This window comes from Lactuca sativa, chromosome 7 (assembly GCF_002870075.4).
Source record: "Lactuca sativa cultivar Salinas chromosome 7, Lsat_Salinas_v11, whole genome shotgun sequence".
In the NCBI taxonomy this organism is placed as follows: domain Eukaryota; kingdom Viridiplantae; phylum Streptophyta; class Magnoliopsida; order Asterales; family Asteraceae; genus Lactuca; species Lactuca sativa.
This window is the reverse complement of record NC_056629.2, coordinates 190,524,388-190,544,625: the sequence shown is the minus strand read 5'-3', so window position 1 is coordinate 190,544,625 and position 20,238 is coordinate 190,524,388. Positions and strand designations below refer to the sequence as shown.

Below are 20,238 nucleotides of genomic sequence, written 5' to 3'. Positions count from 1 at the left end.
CCGGAATCGGAATCGGACTGGAACCGAAACCTTTAGAACCGGAATATATAGAATCGGTTCCGGTTTCGGGTTTAAAAATTGACTTTATCTGGGTTCCGGTTAATTCGGGTTTGGGTGCATTGGGTCTGGGTAAACCGAGTCTAATAACCGAAACCGGTGTTAGGAACCGGAACCACGTTTAGGGTCGGAACCGGTTTTTGTGAAACGTTTAAAAGATGCATATCTCATTCGTTTCAACTCCGATTAACATGCGGGTTTTTCCAACATGTAGTTTATAGTTGTACATGATTTTAGACTATAAATTTGCCATTTTAGTTTTATATTCATTGACTTACAGTCCCCCAAAGTCGAGATATCAAAACTAGAAGTTTTTTGTTTTTCAGTTTTTTTGTATTCGGTGAATGTGTTAAAACATGTATATCTGATTCGTTTAAAGTCGGATTGACATGTGGTTTTTTCCAATTTGTAGTTTACAGTTTGTACATGAGTTTAGAATATAATTTTGTCATTTTTGGTTTAATATTCAATGATTTACAGTCCTCCGAAGTCGGGATATCAAAACTGAAAATTTTCAACTTTTTAACTATTTGTTTTTGTACTTTGTATTCTGTGAATATGTTAACATATGCATATCTCATTCGTTTAAAGTTGGATTGACATGCGAGTTTTTCCAGAGTGTATTTTAGAGTTTATACATGATTTTAGACTATACATTTGTTAATTTTGGTTTCATATTCAATGAGTTACAGTCCCCCAAAGTTGGGATATCAATATGAAAATTTTCAAAGTTCAATCAACTAAATAGTAAGTAAATACCAAAAAAATCCGTTTTTTTTCGGGTTTTTCGGTTCTAAACCCATTTTATCTAGTTCCATCCTACCCACTTTGATGTTTCCGGGTTTTTTGGTTCTAGACCGACTTTACCCGGTACTGTACCCGGAACCGGTTCTTATATACCGGTCGGTTTTTGGTTCTAAAAAATCTCGTTAACCGGTTTCGGGTTTTCCGGGTCCGGGTTCATCCGGTTCGGGTTAACCTTTTGGTTTTATTAAGAAATAGAAGTTTTTAAGTAAATTGAAAATTAATTGGTTTTTATTACAAATATACACATTTTTGTTATATCATGTATTAAATATAATATCAAAAACTTTAAATATATTTTATAGGATGGAGACAATACAATTTAGCTTGAAAGGTTCTCTCACAAATGCATATGCAAATAATTGTACAAACATTTATTTATTACTATTTAATTATATTTTTTATTTTTATAGTTGCGGTGGTCATCACATAAACACAAACCAAACCAAACCAAACCCCAACCCCCCGTCCCCCCTTTTCCTCTCTTCCCAGTAACGACACACAATACTCCAACACGACATCGTTTTCTCCCCCCGGTACTTCTCCTTCGTCCCCCCCGTCGGATCTGAGTTGCACTTTCTCCGATCTCCTTCTTTCTCAGTCAGCTGTTTTGACTAGCCGTTCCTATCGGATCCACGGCGGGCATTTTCATTTTCAGATGGGAATGCCCGAACGATGAGCAAATCTGGCAACGAGGACGAAGAAGACAACGGTAACGACTGTTTCTACGAGTCTCTTGATCGCATACTTTCGTCAGCGACGTGTTCTTCGTCTTCTTCTTCTTCTTGTTCAGATGATGAAGATGACAGCGAGGCGTACTTGAGGGATCCCAATTGCAGTACTAGTCCTAGCAATAATGCTTCCGGACGTACCTTATCGATCCCTAAATTCCCAATGGGGGTTACCGGTAACTACGATGTCTGGATCTCACAGCCTTCGTCAGTCGAAGAACGCCGGTTGCGGTTGCTCAGGCAGATGGGACTTAGCCGCGAACCTTCTTCCGTCTCTAGACATAAACCGTCTTCATCCGTTTCGTCTGCCGCCGACTTAAAGCTTGGTAAGTCTGTCTCGGCAGATCATTTAGACACTGATGCTACTACTCAAGCTCATCAAGTTTCTGGTTCTAACCCTGTAATCATCCGATCCAAATCCGCCGATCATGAACACCGTGATTCTAATTCTAATTCGCATTCGCGGCAAGAAATTCTTTTAATTAATTCATTATCTTCATCAGCGGTTGATTCCGCGTCATCAGCAACTGTAAATAATATCGTTGATAAACATGTTCTAGCTAAATCGCCAAGCATCAATGCTAACGCTGCTTCGCCTAGTAAACCTCCAACCGGTAAAATCCTTAGGCGTAGCGAGGAGATTATTAAGTTCGACATTTCCTCGAATGTCAATAGCAATGACGGCGATGCAACAGGGATGGATTTGGATTGTGGTACTGGTAGGGAAGGCGATGATGCAGCAGTTTGTACAATCAAAAATCTCGACAACGGAAAGGAGTTTGTAGTTCATGAAGTTCGAGAAGATGGAATGTGTGAAAACCTTAAGGAAGTTGGAACAGGTAGGCATTTAACCATGGAAGAATTCGAAATGTGTGTTGGCCACTCACCGATTGTTCAAGAATTAATGAGAAGACAGAACGTTGAAGCTGGAAACAGCGATTTGCCTGATTCAAATGGTAATTCCAGTGGTGGGAGTGGATCTAAATCCAAAAAGAAAGGGAGTTGGTTGAAGAGCATCAAGAATGTCGCCAGTTCTGTTACAGGTCATAAAGAGAGAAGAAGCAGTGATGAGAGAGACACATCATCAGAAAAAGGTGGAAGAAGATCAAGCTCTGCAACTGATGATAGTCAAGATGTTTCCTTCCATGGTCCAGAAAGAGTAAGGGTTAAACAATATGGGAAATCACATAAAGATCTTTCAGCTCTTTATAAAAGCCAAGAGATTCAAGCCCACAATGGTTCAATCTGGACCATTAAGTTCAGTTTGGATGGTAAATATCTTGCTAGTGCTGGTGAAGATTGTTCAATCCATGTATGGCAAGTTGTTAGCTCAGATAGAAAAGGCGATCTTTTATTTGATAAACAAGAAGATGGAAATCTGAATGTGTTATTAATGTCAAATGGATCTCCAGAACCAACCTCATTGTCTTCAAATTTAGACACAAGTATACCTGAAAAGAAGAGAAGAGGAAGGTTATCCATAAGCAGAAAATCCATAAGCTTGGATCATATCTCCATACCAGATACCATGTTTGCCCTTTCAGAAAAACCTTTTTGTTCCTTCAATGGACATCTTGATGATGTTCTTGACCTCTCATGGTCCAAATCTCAGGTTAGTAAAACATTTTTAGCATCTTTTTAATTACAATCATTAACATTAACTTCCATATTTCCATGTCAGCATTTGCTTTCATCTTCCATGGATAAAACTGTGCGATTATGGCAATTGTCCAGCAAATCTTGTTTGAAGATCTTCTCTCACAGTGATTATGGTAAGGAAATTAATTAAAACTACTCATGTTTGTTTATGACTTTATGTTGTTGCTATTTACAGACAAGTTTATAACTTTTTTTATTTGTTATTGCTGTTGAATGTTGATATACAGTGACTTGCATACAGTTTAATCCTGTTGATGATAGATACTTCATTAGTGGATCTTTAGATGCAAAAGTTCGAATATGGAGCATTCCTGATAGACAAGTTGTTGATTGGAATGATTTGCATGAAATGGTCACTGCTGCTTGCTATACACCAGATGGTCAGGTTGTCACCCATAAATTATTATATTTCTATTTATATTTTTTTTCAAAGTTTAATAAAAAATATTAAAATAATCTTTTTATTAATTATTAAAGGGTGCACTAGTTGGTTCATACAAGGGCAGCTGTCGTTTATACAACACAACTGGTATGAAACTATGAATCTCCTCTCTCTTCCCTTTTTTTTTTGGGTCTTCTTTTAATAAATATTTTATATTTTCCAGAAAATAAGTTACAGCAGAAGAGTCAGATCAACCTACAAAATAAGAAAAAGAAGCCCCACCATAAAAAAATCACTGGTTTTCAGGTAATATATATAACCTGAAAATTTTAAAATGCTAATATATCTTATTTTGAATATTGCTAAAATTAGTAAAGAAATGCAATTGCTATTATTAGTAAAAAAGTTGTTTATATTGTTAAAAAGAGTAAAAAGTATGTTGCTATTTTTATACAGTTTGCTCCAGGCAGTTCAACACAAGTGCTCATCACATCTGCAGATTCAAGAGTTCGGGTTGTTGATGGTGAAGAATTGGTTCACAAATTCAAAGGTTACAAATTTGGCCCCTACGCTTACTCAAATTTGCAATTTATATCCTCCCAAACTCATTCTTAACTTTCGGTCCCTTTAATCTTGGTCTATTATCTATCTACAGGGTTTCGAAATACAAACAGCCAAATCAGCGCCTACCTGGCATCAAATGGGAGATATGTGGTATGCGCCAGCGAGGATTCGAATGTGTACGTGTGGAAACATGAGGGTGACTCACGTGCCAGCCGGACAAAAGGTGTAACAGTCACCCAATCATACGAACACTTCCACTGTCAAGACGTATCAATGGCAATCCCGTGGCCTGGAATGACCGATTGGGGTTACAACTTTTCCGGTGAGCTGGACGTGGCGGTGGGGTCCACCACCACCACCACCACCAACACCACCGCCGCCACCGCCAACCACCACCACCCGCCGACACCGGAAAACGAAAGTAACGGGACCGACGGGTCACCATTAACGTCTGTTAACAGTCCGGTTAATGGGACGATAACGAGTGCTACAAACGGTTATTTTTTCGATAGGATATCGGCCACGTGGCCGGAGGAAAGGCTTGTTTTAGGAACTAAGAATCGGGGTCAAAGTCCAAGGACGAGTGTTGACTTTTCAAACGGGGTGGGCCCGGGGAAGTCGGCGTGGGGGATGGTGATTGTGACAGCTGGACTTCGGGGGGAGATTAGAACGTTCCAGAATTTTGGAACGCCAGTGAGGATATAAAAAAAAAGGGGGGGAAATGGAAATTATATATATATATAACCATGATTTGGGTGTTTGTGTGGATGTGGATTGGATGGTTGTACAGATAGCTTCGATGATTGTAATATTAGCAGGAGAGAGAGGATTCGTGTTTTTTTTTTTTTTTGGCTGTTTAAATTCGGGACTGGTGAAGGAGCCGGTTCGAGTAGAAAAAAAAATTTAGAGGTTTTTTTTTTTTTTTTTTTTAAGGAAAATAACAAAAAAAAAGGAAGAAAAAAAGGGGAAGAATACGGTTGAGAGTTTAGAAAGTGTTGAGGAATTGTAGACTTGGAGATATTAATTTGTATTTTTTTTTTTTTTTTTACGATTTGATTCTTGTGTATTCCGTCTGTGTATCTTCTTATTTTTTTAACTTATGTTTGTGTTGGTGGAAATCAATGAATTCTTGATTTGTGTATACAGTTAAAATGTTTTTCAATCTTAATTGGTCCTATTGTTCCCGATTTTGATTAGTTTCTGTTTTAAGAATAAAGTAACTAGTTGTCTTTACATTGTTGCAAGTGGAAAACAGAAAAGTGAGTTGCGTTTTACGTTATAAAAGGAATCTAAGAGGTTCTTTGATACCTTATTGGTAAAAAGATTAGATACATCTCATTTAGTTATATTCAGACTATTTGATATTCGAAGCCTCTGATTCTGTTCTATAATTTCTAATATGCTTTTTATTGGATAAGATAAGTTTCTTGTGTCTGATAAGATGTTATTACAATCATCGGTAATTATTAAACGATTCTTAAAATGTGTTCCAAATAAATATATTTTAATTATTGTATTTTTATGAAGATTTATTATATTGTAAATGGTAAACTATATGTAAACTCGTCCTAAAGATTTAGTGAAAGGTTAAATTACGGATCATTATCAATGAATATATCGGGTTTTAAACAGTAGACCTAATATATGATTGGTTAATAAAATCGAACAAACTCATAACATGCGAAACCCAAAAATATAATGAAACAGTGGGACTAGAAACGAAAAAACGACATGTTTTTATGTTATTAATCACGTGAAAAAATAATAATATTTAAATATGTATTTTATCCTTTCTTTGAGCTCCCATTCCAAGCCCATGACCAATATATGCATTGGGCAGTGTACCTTAATATCCTTTTACTTTTATACCCAAAATACATGTGACTGTAATCTAGATTCTCTTCTTTGATTGGATACAACAAACATAGAATTATCCAATTCAATTACCAAAAATGGTAAAGATAAAACAAAAGCTTACCAATTTCACCACTATTTATACCCAAATTAATTCATCATCAATATTCATTCAATTCAATTCAGTTCCCTCTCAAACCCACATCAGCATTAATGGCTCTACAAGCAACATCTTTCTCCGTTCACAAGACAAATGCATCTTTCAAGGATTCAACCCTCTTCGGAGTTTCACTTTCCGACCACCGTCAACTCAGTTTCACCTCATCGGCATCAAGAACACGAAGCAAGGTATGATAAAAGAGAATCTTGAATGTGTTGATATCGGAAGTGTACTTACCATTAGATTCTTGCAGGAATTTGGAAGAAAAGTGTTGAGAATCAAAACCCAAGCTGTAGCCACCACGACTCAGGCGCCGGCGGTGAGCAGTGCTGCACCGGAGAGGAAGAAGACATTGAGAAAAGGCAGTGTGATCATCACCGGAGCTTCATCTGGTTTAGGTTTAGCCACCGCTAAAGCGTTGGCGGAATCCGGGAAGTGGCATGTGATAATGGCGTGTAGAGATTTTCTCAAAGCAGAACGAGCAGCGAAATCAGTCGGAATGTCTAAAGAGAATTACACAGTGATGCATTTAGATCTTGCATCTCTCGACAGTGTTCGACAGTTTGTTAACAACTTCAAACAATCCGGTAGACCACTGGATGTTCTGGTATGCAACGCCGCCGTGTATCAACCAACGGCTAGAGAACCCAGCTTCACCGCCGACGGAATTGAACTCAGCGTCGGCATCAATCATCTCGGTCACTTCCTTCTTTCTCGAATGTTACTCGACGACATGAAACAATCCGATTACCCATCAAAACGACTCATCATCGTCGGATCAATCACCGGAAACACAAACACTTTGGCCGGAAATGTACCACCGAAAGCAAACCTAGGTGACATGAGAGGTTTAGCCGGTGGTTTAAGCGGGTTAAACAGTTCCACCATGATTGACGGCGGGGATTTCGACGGTGCAAAAGCGTATAAAGATAGTAAGATCTGTAACATGCTCACCATGCAAGAGTTCCACCGGCGATACCATGAAGAAACCGGCATCACATTTGCATCGTTATACCCCGGTTGCATTGCCACCACCGGGTTGTTCCGGGAGCACATTCCACTTTTCCGGTTGTTGTTTCCACCATTCCAGAAGTTCATCACTAAAGGGTATGTCTCCGAGGAAGAATCCGGTAAACGACTTGCACAGGTAATTGAATAAAGATTCAGATTAATCCTTCAAAAGGGTGCTTGTTTCTTTGCCATTTTTGTATAATAATGAAATTAATCACTTATGGTGCAGGTTGTGAGTGATCCAAGTTTGACGAAGTCTGGTGTGTATTGGAGCTGGAACAAGGATTCTGCTTCTTTTGAGAACCAGTTGTCTGAAGAAGCAAGTGATGTGAGTAAAGCTCGTAAGGTGTGGGAGATAAGTGAGAAGCTTGTGGGGTTGGCTTGAATTCTTGAAGACTTCCATTGATGAAGATAGGAAGGAAGGTCTGGTTGCAGCTTGCAAAGTTGCTATGTGAGTGTAGGAATTTGGCGAATTTTAAGTTTTTCTTTTCCATGTAAATTTAGTGTAGTTTCAATAAAGGGAATCACTCACCTTCTTCTTTGGATAAAAAAAAACAGAAAAATATTTCTGCAATAATAAAACTTGAGCATTGGGTGTCGGCACGGGATATAACACCAAATTGGTGTCACCTCATCCATAACACTACCATAACATCAATGGGGAAATGGTGTTCCAAGATGTTATATCATGTTAAGAGGTAGAGAGAGAAAATAGAAAAAATTATTTGATTGGTTGATGAAGGAGATAGCCAATCATTTTTCTTGTTTTATCTCGTCCTCGTTACCACAAGATCCATCATAACGAGATTCAACAAGTTGGGGGGGGGGGGGGGGGGGGGGGCGTGAATATCCACCTCCTTCTCCTCTACCGACTTCTGCTACAGCCATAGATTACCACCTCCTTCTCTAATCCTTAGTGAATATCCATATCTACATCAGATCTTACTAGATCCACACCATAAATCACTAGATCTACATCAGATTTGACTAGATCTACATCAGATCTCTGGTGAAACATCAATACCTGACCATATGGCCATCTATTCGAGATTCCGAAATGACTGTTGAACCTTCGACATGTATCACCTCCAGATGTGTCATCACCATCGTATCTTCACTACCCCTCCAGATCTGCTTCATCTCCATAATTTTGTGTCATTTCGTTGTTCATGCTCGTGATTCCATATTGGATTTCCTTCAGATCTAGTTTAAAACCTTCAGATCTGATTTCCTTCATGTTCTCCACATCTAAAACCTCTAAAGCTTTTTTGTTTATTTGTATTTTGTTCTCCGTTTTGAAGCATGATCGCAGCTGAAACTCTAGCTGCCACAAGATCTGAAGAAATCTAATAGAGCTCCGGTAAGATTGAGACCAGATCTGAGACCGCCGTCAACCACCACCACTTATGTTGCTTCGCTGCTCTATTAAACACTGTTAAATATCCTCCATTTATTTATCTCTGATCTCTGGTGAAAACATCAGGTATGTTGATATTTGTTTACTTTTTTTTCTGTTAAGTTGTGAATATAATGTTCTAATCTCTCATTTGTTGTTTACTTTTGTTAAACATAGTTTTTTCTACTATTAAGTTGTTAATCCATGTTTATTATATTTTTTATAATGTTTGCATCAATTTTTATTCACACTTTATATTTTATTGTTGTTAAGCTGTGAATTGAATTTAAAATGTGTGTTATTATGTTAGTGTTTTCTCAAATAATATGAATTTTGATTTTTTTAAGCTTTGAACTATGATGTTTTAATGTTTTAACTATTGTTTAGTTTTGTTTCAGTTAGTACTGTGAATGTGTGAATTAATATGTTTTTATGTTATAAATACTATGAATGAGAGTCCTAAACTGATTATTAAACTGTGAGTGAGTGTTCTGAAAAGCTCTATTAAACTGTGAATTTGTGTGGTACACATAATGTATTTGATGAATTTTATATAGTAAACTGTGAATTGTGTATTTATTATATCAACGTATAAATTTAAGTTTTAATTTGAAAATATGGTTGTAAATATAATTTTTTTTGTCTCAAATTGTGAATTTATTATATTAAGTTGTGAATTTTGTATACTAAATTGTGAATTGTGTATTACATTGTGAATTTTGTGAATTTTATTCACGACTTAATATATTAAATTCACAATTTAATACATATAAATGTCTTCATATATTAACGTATAAATATAAGTTTTAATTTGAAAATATGAATATGAGTATAAATTTTTTTGTCTTAAATTGTGAATTTATTATATTAAGCTGTGAATTTTGTATATTAAACTATGAATTGTCTGTATTGAGAATTTCAAATTGATATTATTGTTGTGAATATATATTTTTTGTATTAAACTGTAAATATATTGTAATAAACTACTAAGTTATGATTTTTGTATTTTAAGCTTTAAATTAACTGCATTAAGCTGTGAATATTTATTTAAATTGTGAAATTGACTATATTAAACTGTGATTTTTTGTGTTTAAAATTGTGAATTGACTGCATTAAACTATGAATTTTCTGTTTAAATTGTGAATAGACTGCATTTTGCTGTGAATTTTTTATAATTTGTGTTAAAATATGAATGATTTATGTATAAATTTGTCTTATTTTTCTTATGAATATATTTATTTTTTGTTGTATAAAATTTTAAGAATCCACTAGTCTTTATAATTGTTTTGCATTAAATTCAAAATGAGTGAATTAATAGGCTTTATTAGACTGTGAATGTAGTATTTAAATTGTTAATGTCTGACTTTATTTACAGATCTGATTTAGAAGAAATGACGGCTACTATGTTGATACAGGTGGTTGGTGGCGGCATGTGGTGGTAGAGTTTGAGTTTTTGACTTATTTGAATTAGTGAATTATTGTAAAAAAGTTTGTATTAAATTGTGAATTTTTTGTATTAAATTGTAAATAGACTGTGTAAATTTGTATTTTATATAAGTTTTGTGTTAAAATATGAGAGCATACACGAATTAAAATATTAGACTGTAAAAATTATAAGTTTGCTCTTTTCGTACCAAAAACACAAAAAATTAGGATTTTAACATGTTTAATAATAATATCATATAAATATTTACTAATTAATTAGGGTTCTTAGGGCTCTTAATATTTTATGGTTCTCATTTGAACCTCTCCCTATATATATATATATATATATATATATATATATATATATATATATATATATATATATATATATATATATATATATGATGACACATTCCCGACAATGGTGATATCGAAATTCTTGTAACCTAGATATAGAATATTTTATGTGTTTTCTATCATGTATTCAACGAGCAATATTAATTTTAGTGATTAATGTACTTGCATTTATGTCTATAAACGTTTTTATTTAATCCGAAATACGTAGAACAAGTCAAGAATAATCAAAACATCTTTAGAATACCATATTTCATGTAATGTTATTGTTATTTTTAGTCTGTAACCATATAAGTAGCATAAATCTCTTAGTAATAGTACATAGAGAGTAAAGTATATGTTACATATTTAATTTGAGGTGCGGCCTTTGCAAAACAAACTCCCTGAATGCTTAACTGGAGGTTACCTCTTAATTGAATGGTTACAATGTGAAATAAACACCCCCAAACATTAATTAAGGGGTTGTTTGATTTGGTGCTGACCGGGTCTGGTCAGACGTTTTTATCTGACTTGGTCTAGTCAAGGTATTATGCATCTGACCCGGTCCATATCTTTGGTTCGGTCTAACAAAAAAAAACAAGCAAAAAAAAAAAAATAGCTAAGCCACGATCAATGAGGAAAAATATCATTGTATTGAGGATTCAACTAGCTAGTACATCTTATCCCACCCGATGTGGGACTACTCCCACTTTGGAGTTAAAAGGAAATGAGTAACACTTTATATAAGATGAACTTGGTGTAAGTTTTATAGTGTGATCAATGTGGGATAGTAGGAGTTACTGGTAGAATAAAACACTACTTGGACAAAGTCAAGTTTCAAAAAATAGAGGACCTCAATTTCAACAAATGCCAAGTAACTTAACCATCTAACCAAGCCACTTGAGATACAATACACAATAATCGGTTTTACGACACCTACATATAAGAATCAACAAATCCAAATTCAGTATACTAATTGTTTATAATAATAGTTATTAATAATTTTTTTAATATTATATATATATATATATATATATATATATATATATACATACACACACACAAACACATACACACACACGTCAAGGAATATCAATTTCACAGTCTTATTACATTGAAAAAGTACTTAAGAAGTTCACCTGTTTGGATTGTTCTCCTGTGAATACTCCTTTTGATCTAAGTGTGAAGCTTATGCCAAATACTAGTGAAGTTGTATCACAACTTGAGTAGTCAAAGTTCATTGGGTGTTTAATGTATGTTATGATGAACACAAGCCCGATATTGCATTTTTTATAGGAAATTCATGTAGGCTTACTAGCAATCCTCGTACTCATCATTGGCAAGAAATAAGGAGGGTGTTGAAATATCTTAAGAAGATTATGAATTGTGGTTTGACTTATGTAGGGTTTCCTTCTGTCATAGAAGGATATTCAGATGCATATTGGAGTACAAATATTGAGGACCATTCTTATACAAGTGGTTGGGTGTTTCTTCTTGGTGGAGGTACCATTTCATGGGCTTCTAAGAAACAAACATGTTTCACAAATTCAACTATGGAATCTTAACTTGTAGCCGTTGTAGCTGATGGAAAAGAAGCAGAATGGTTGAGGAATTTGACAATGCTACCACCTTGGAAAAGACTATATCACCTATTTCTATGCATTGTGATAGTGCATATGGAAAAGAAGCATAATGGTTGAGGAATTTGATGTAGCCCTTGTGGCCAAAGCCTATATCACCTATTTCTATGCATTGTGATAGTGCTATCACTTTGGCAAAGGCATACATTCAAGTGTACAATGGAAAGTCACGACATTTGGATGTTAGGCATAGTATGGTACGTGAGGTCATTACTGATGGAATCATTTCTCTAGTGTTTTTTTAATCTTAACAGAATTTAGCTGATTACTTGACAAAAGCATTAGCTAGGTACTTGGTAAGAAAGTTAGTAATATGGATGGGTTTAAGGCCCACTTGATATCTCTATGGGTGAGATACCCAATTCGCTACTAATATAATCTTAGAAGTTGAATTTAGTATGGAAAGCTTGATTAAGGAGTTTGGTGCACATTTATGTTATTACGTCCCAAGGTATATGCTTATAACTTGTAGACTTAAAGTATGTTGATTAAGTTCTTAATAGTTCTTTTTAAATAGTGCATTAACAGGTGCATGATATAGAAGAACTACCTATGTGAGTATGAAGTGTTACTGCTTCAGAAAGATTGGGCTAGGCTTTTATGCGATCACGATACAGTCATCGACAATCTCCACAACCAAAGAATGATCCAACGCTCCTAGAGAGACATTGAAATTCTTGTTGAACGCAAGAGATACAAACGATCGACTAACCACTGAATCAAAAAGTACAAGAGCATGCATATCATTGACTAGGAATGTCCCTAATCATGAACATAACAATAATAAGCTTTAATAAGGAAAGCAACATAAAATAAAGTAGAAGACACATACCGGTAACGACATCCGGTGCTGATTTAGCTTCCACTACAGTCAGCTGGAAAGCTCGACTCCTCATCACAGGGGTCTCCTCCTTGCTCTGACGACTACCAGTGATCCTTAAGGTAGCTGGAGTGGGTGCCCTCACCGCTCCACTAGCTAAACTTATACAATCAGCCTTCTTTTGGCCAATCTGATTACATTGGAAACATATTAATTCCCCCCTCCTCCAAGTGCAATCCCTACTCATTGTTCATGTATGACCGTAATTGAAGCAACCATACCCTATCGTGTGGCAAACCCCATTGTGTGACTCACCGCACTTGAAACATCTGCTACAGCCCTATTGGCCCACAGAATGCGCATCATAAGCCTTGGACTGCTTATATGACGCCACCGCGGTCTGAACATGTGGAACAAACTTTAGCGAATGGATAAGATACATTCGCACGATTTCTCGCTACGAGGACAAGGAGTATGTCCTCGACGAGAAGCTTGAGAAGATCAACCCAGAAATCGCTACTCCGCCTGAAATGACTGCTTTTGAGACTCATGAACGTGATGCAACGAAGGTTCATTGCATCATGATAGCCACAATGAACGCCGAATTCCAAAAGTCCTACGAGGACATGTATCCGTACAAAATGCACCAAGACTTGTTGGAGAGATACCACCAAAACGCGAGGCAGGAACGTTATGAGATCTTCACTAACATGATCTCCGCTAAAATGGGACATGGTGAATCTCTAACCGTACACCTGCAAAAGATGCAAAGGTATGTCGATCGTCTACGCAAGTTGAATGTTGACTTTGGGGAAGACTTGGCTGTCGACATGGTCCTTCACTCCTTGCCTCCGTGTTACAATCAATTTAGGATGACCTACCACATGAACAAGGAGGAGGTCACCCTAAGTAAGCTCCAAGGTCTCCTTAGGGTTGCTGAGAGCAACCTCAAGGACAAGTCTGTTGCACCAACTCCCAATCCACCAGCTGCTCCTGTTTTGGCGATTGGGCAAGGTAGGGGTAAGAAGAGGAAGGCTCCGTCTAAGAGCTACCGCAAGGGAAAGTCCCGAGATGGTTCCTCTTCTAGTGGGACCAAAGTTGATCCTGATAAGCCCAACCCTAACCCAAAGGAGGCAGAGTGCCACCATTGCCACAAAATAGGGCATTGGAAGAGAAGCTGCCCAGAATACCTGCAAGCCATCAGGGAAGGAAAGATCAAGCCGTCTTTCGCAGGTATATACACAATTAAATCTAATGATTCATCTCATGCTATTTCTTGGGTCCTAGATACCGGGTGTGGTTACCACATTTGTTCTGAATTGCAGGGACTAAGAAGAAATAGGGATGTGGAGCATGGAAGAATAAATCTAATCATGGGGAACAGAAGATCGTCGCCTGTGACCAAGATTGGAGTGTATTCTTTAGTGCTTAGTAATGGTTTATGTTTAGATTTAAATAATTGTTGCTACTCGCCAGAAATGGCAAGAAACATCATTTCGTTTCATGGTTTGTTTAGACAAGGATTTAGATTTTCTTTTAATAATGAGAATGGTTCAATTTATGCTTATCTAAATGGTGTCTTATATTTTGAAGCAATGTCATGTAATGGAATTTATGAAACTGTTATGATTGTAGATAACCTAGGAAATGATGTTTTGTGCATGGATTCTTCCAATGGTATGGATAAAGCATCCTTGTGGCATTGTCGTCTTGGACATGTCAACAAGAAGCGCATAGCCCAACTCCAAAAGGATGGAGTGTTGGAGTCATTCGACCTTAAGAAAGATGACACATGCGAGTCTTGTTTACTTGGAAAGATGACCAAGTCACCCTTCACTAGCACATGTGAAAGGGGTGAGGGTTTATTGGACCTCATACATACCGATGTATGTGGACCCTTTAGATCAACCACGAAGGATGGGAACCGCTTCTATGTGACTTTTACCGATGACTATAGTAGATATGGGTATATCTACTTAATCAAGAAAAAGTTAGAAACGTTTGAAAAGTTCAAAGAGTTCAAGAATGAAGTGGAGAATCAATTGGGCAGGAAAATCAAGATGCTTCGATCCGATCGAGGAGGAGAGTACCTAAGTCTTGAATTCCACGACTATGTCAAAGAGTGTGGAATAGTTTCACAATTGACGCTACCTAGGACACCGCAGTTAAATGGTGTGGCAGAAAGGCGTAATCGAACCCTGTTAGACATGGTCCACTTTATGATGAGTCGTGCTTCACTACCTATCTCATTCTGGGGGTATGCCTTAGAGACTGCCGCCCATATCCTTAACCGAGTCCCTACTAAGAAGGTTGCCAAAACACCTCACGAGATGTGGACAGGGAAAGCTCCCTCGTTAGCACATATCAAGGTTTGGGGTTGTGAGGCTTTCGTAAGACGAGATACTCACGACAAGATCAAACCTCGTAGTGAGCGATGTATTTTCATCGGCTACCCGCAGAAGTCCTTTGGATATCTCTTCTATAGACCGAAGGACAATGTTGTCTTCGTTGCGAGGAGAGGAGTTCTCCAAGAGCGAGAACTCATAAGCCAAGGAGACAGTGGGAGGCAAATCGAGATTGAAGAGATTCAAGAGTCAATTGATGAAGGAACCTCTACCGCTGGCACTCAACCCGAGGAGAAAACTCCGGTTGAACCGATTGACGAGTCCTTACCTCTTAGACGTTCCGAAAGAGTTAGAGTTCAACCCCAGTTTTATGGTTTTCATATTACTACTGAAGGGGACACGTATATTAGTGATGGTACACTAATAAATCTAGATGAACCTAATAGCTATAAGGAAGCCATGGCAGGCCCGGAGTCTGCGAAATGGAAAGAGGCAATGGACAGCGATACCCAATCCATGTATGACAACCAAGTTTGGAATTTGGTTGATAATGTACCCGGACGTAAAACCGTTGGGTGCAAATGGATCTTCAAGAAGAAGACCGACGTGGATGGAAACGTACACACATATAAGGCGCGATTGGTTGCAAAGGGCTTTACTCAAACTTCCGGAGTTGACTATGATGAGACCTTCTCACCAGTTGCGAAGATAAAGTCTATTAGAGTGATGCTAGCTATTGCCGCATTTCATGATTATGAGATATGGCAGATGGATGAAGACCGCTTTCCTTAATGGGAAGTTGGCTGAGGATGTTTACATGGCTCAGCCAGAGGGTTTTGTCGATACGAAGCATCCCAATAGAGTGTGCAAGCTTGAGAAGTCCATTTATGGGCTTAAGCAAGCGTCTTGCAGATGGAATCTCTGCTTCGATGAGAAAGTCAAAGAGTTTGGATTTGTACGAAGCGAAGATGAATCATGTGTATATGTCAAAGCTAGTGGGAGTATAGTTAGCTTCCTCGTTTTGTATGTCGATGACATACTACTCATAGGAAACGACGTCCCGACATTGCAGGAGGTTAAGTCCTGGCTCGGGAAGTGTTTCGCTATGATGGACCTCGGAGAGGCTTCCTATATTTTGGAAATAAGGATAGTGAGAGAACGAAGTAAGAGACTAATAGGACTTAGTCAGAACACTTACTTAGATAAAGTACTAAAACGTTTTAGTATGGAAAACTTGAAGAAGGGAGAATTACCGATACAAAGTAATGCCAAGTTGAGTAAGACTCAAAGTCCGAGTACCGAAGCTGAAATAGCAGAAATGAGCCGAGTACCATACGCTTCCGCAGTTGGCTCAATCATGTATGCTATGACTTGTACTCGCCCTGATGTAGCCTTTGCTTTGAGCATGGTTAGTAGATATCAAGGGAAACCTGGAAGATCCCATTGGATTGTGGTCAAGAATATCCTTAAGTACCTTCGGAGGACCAAATAATGTTTTTTAGTCCTCGGAGGGAGTGATGACTTGAAGGTGCGAGGGTATAGTGACGCCAGTTTTCAGACCGACAGGGACAACTACCGTTCGCAGTCAAGCTGGGTCTTTACCCTGAATGGAGGAGCAGTAACTTGGAAAAGTTCCAAACAGGAAACCGTAGCTGATTCAATGTGCGAATCAGAGTACATTGCAGCGAGCGAAGCGTCGAAGGAGGCAATATGGTTGAAGAACTTCATCGGTGATCTTGGAGTTGTACCTGCCATAAAGGAGCCTGTGGAAATTTTCTGTGATAATGAAGGAGTGGTTGCCTTGACCAAGGAACCAAGGGAGCATGGTAGATCTCGTCATATCGACAGAAAATATCACATTATTAGACATCGAGTAGAAGAAGGACAACTCGTGGTTAAGAGGATATCATCAGAAGATAACCCAGCAGATCCGCTTACGAAGGGACTAAGCAGGGTTAAGCACTTGCAGGATTCTAGGAGTATTGGGCTGAAGGATGATGTTAGTTTAGATTAGATAGGTTTTGAAACACATAATAGATAAATGTAATTGACATTTGATGATCAAATAAATGAGTATTATTTATGAGTAAAGCTACTGTCTTATGTTAATTGTTTAACTATTGTTTCACTTTGCATGTTTTGACTTCCTGAACTAGTTTTGAGCACGTTCCATAAGAATTGTCCGCATGATATCTAAATAGAGGACTATACGATCCCTTATCTAAAGGACAAGATTGATAAGATCAGAGTTTGACAGCGTCTTTGATAGCTACGATTGCTAATCGGATTATACTTGTATATAGTTACTAGACTTATCCAAGTGGGAGACTGTTGGAATAGTGTCTAAGGCTGCAACTATATTAGGCAAGTATTTGACCCGGTTGTGCATGGTCCTTTTGGGTTGCCTTCACCATAGCAACTTGACAGGATGATTTGTAATGAGAGAAGAAATATTATTTATATATTATGAGAATAATATAAGGAATAATAATATTGTTATTTGATTAATATAAGTCATAAATTAGTTAGGAATTAATTTGGTGACTTAAAGAGATTAATTGAATAAAAAGAGCATAAACTGTCAATTGTATGATAGTTGTACTTTGGGCTGTAATCCCTTATGGATAAGGGGTGGACGGTTTTAGGGCTTTGGATAGATCTAGAAATAGTCCAAGGCTTATCATAAGGAGATTGGATTGCTTAGGGCCTAAGTTATCCAATTAGGGTTTAAGGGTGAAACCCTAGGAGCCTTACAAGTATAAATAGACCCAAGGGGTCAAGGAAATCGGCACTCTTGCCTTTGAAAGAACCCTGGCTGACTTCTTGCCCTCTCCTCTCTCTCTCTAATCATCCTCTTTCTTATTTGGTGTTTGTAAGCCATTAGAGGAGTGACAATTGTGACTCTAGGCTCCAAGGACAAGAAGATTCAAGCAAGCAACTTAAGGTAATCATCTAGATCTGTTTTTCTTATGTTATTACACTAGATCTATTGTTCAAAGTCTTGGATACAATGTATGTTCTATTAGAGAACCTAGATCCAAGCATTAGGGTTTGTATGTGCACATAGGAATGTTCATATGGCTAAAACCCATCAGTGGTATCAAAGACTTGATTGGTTTCTATTGAATTGATGCATTGGTTGCTTGATTGTTGATTGCAAAATTCGATTTTTTTCCTTCTGTCTGATGAACTCGGCGAGTTCCATAGTGGACTCGGCGAGTAGGCCTCAACTCGGCGAGTCCATTGTGGTACTCGGCGAGTTCGAGCATCAGAAAGAGCTAAGTTCGGGATTTCTTGCTGTTTATCTTATGGAAACTTACCTTTATCTTAATGGGTCAATATAAATCCGATTTTAATATATATTTGAGTATATTCTTGACCTAATTAAAGATATTTATCAATTAATTGAATAATAATTTCCTTATGTGATAATTGATTAATTATTTTAATTAAATTGGTAAATTGTTTTGCAAGAAATAATAAATCAAATATGGATAATTATGTGATTAAATGTTAATTTGGATTATTTGTTATTTGATCCCTTATGTTTTAAAAAGTTTAAAACTTGTCCTCAAGTTTTGAAATTTATGTTTTGTGATTAAAAGTTTAATTTAGACAATTTAAATTTCAAACCCTAGAATTTTACAAATTTAAAATTCAACCCTATACTAATATAATATTACAAGATTAATATATATATATATATATATATATATATATATATATATATATATAATTAAAATGCTAGTCTTACCATTAGTAGGCCTCATTCATGAAGCCGGTCTATAAGGTGGGTATAAGGTTGCAGCCTATAAAATGGTGCTTAATGGGTGTACACTCACACCCACCGCTTGCTTGATCGGTGGAGGGTCATTAGCCGAACGGGTAGGATAGGGCAACCTCATCTCCTCATTAAAAGTATAATATGAAATATAAAGTAACTACATGTTTTTCAAATATTCCCAATCCTAGTTGCTTTAGGAAAAGTGAATTGATGCAATCCCATGAAATTACACTTTGCACCCTTGCTAAGAAGTTAGTGGAGCGTGTGTGGTTTACCGGCACACTAATTGGTTCTAAGCATAGGTGGAAAAGGTTGATTCATTATGTATCATAGTTCGGTGGAGCGTGTGTGGTTTACCGGCACATCGAATAGGTGTTACAATGAAGGCACCATGTAAATTTGCATGGTAATTCACACCCACTTTGTGATCCTCGGTATCCCAGTCACAAACGAGAGGGGCATATCGATATTTAAACATGCTATTGAAAAGTTCAATGAATCTCATCGAAACCTAGGAATTCTCAATACATTTAGAACTTAATGTTATGTTTTCATGGTGGAGAATTAGTAAATCGTCATTCACTTACCATCAAAATTGTTTGCATATTGGATTACGGCATCCCTTTTCTAATATGTAAATATTGTTGTTGGATCCTAGCCCTAATTTTTCTTATTGGGTGATAATTAGGGATTCAAATTCTAATCTATCTTTGTCCTTTCTATTTGTAGATGTCGAACGCGAACAACGCTGCTGCTAGCTCGTTCACATTGATGAGCCTTTGCCAAAAGGTGACTTTCGATGGAACAAACTTTAGCGAATGGATAAGATACATTCGCACGATTTCTCGCTACGAGGACAAGGAGTATGTCCTCGACGAGAAGCTTGAGAAGATCAACCCAGAAATCGCTACTCCGCCTGAAATGACTGCTTTTGAGACTCATGAACGTGATGCAACGAAGGTTCATTGCATCATGATAGCCACAATGAACGCCGAATTCCAAAAGTCCTACGAGGACATGTATCCGTACAAAATGCACCAAGACTTGTTGGAGAGATACCACCAAAACGCGAGGCAGGAACGTTATGAGATCTTCACTAACATGATCTCCGCTAAAATGGGACATGGTGAATCTCTAACCGTACACCTGCAAAAGATGCAAAGGTATGTCGATCGTCTACGCAAGTTGAATGTTGACTTTGGGGAAGACTTGGCTGTCGACATGGTCCTTCACTCCTTGCCTCCGTGTTACAATCAATTTAGGATGACCTACC

At 37.3% G+C, this 20,238-nt stretch overlaps 2 protein-coding genes across 2 annotated transcripts; both read left to right on the top strand.

Moving 5' to 3' along the window:
• Positions 1-1,304: 1,304 nt before the first annotated feature.
• On the top strand, positions 1,305-5,384 carry LOC111904870 (uncharacterized). The gene is made up of 7 exons (XM_023900581.3): positions 1,305-3,204; positions 3,274-3,364; positions 3,479-3,636; positions 3,729-3,780; positions 3,857-3,939; positions 4,090-4,183; positions 4,289-5,384. The coding sequence occupies exons 1-7, from the start codon at positions 1,537-1,539 to the stop codon at positions 4,900-4,902; spliced, it is 2,760 nt and encodes a 919-aa protein (XP_023756349.2). The 5' UTR covers positions 1,305-1,536; the 3' UTR covers positions 4,903-5,384.
• An 828-nt stretch (positions 5,385-6,212) lies between these two features.
• LOC111904871 (protochlorophyllide reductase) lies at positions 6,213-7,758 on the top strand. The gene is made up of 3 exons (XM_023900582.3): positions 6,213-6,399; positions 6,465-7,358; positions 7,452-7,758. The coding sequence occupies exons 1-3, from the start codon at positions 6,265-6,267 to the stop codon at positions 7,605-7,607; spliced, it is 1,185 nt and encodes a 394-aa protein (XP_023756350.1). The 5' UTR covers positions 6,213-6,264; the 3' UTR covers positions 7,608-7,758.
• The last annotated feature ends 12,480 nt before the right edge of the window (positions 7,759-20,238 follow it).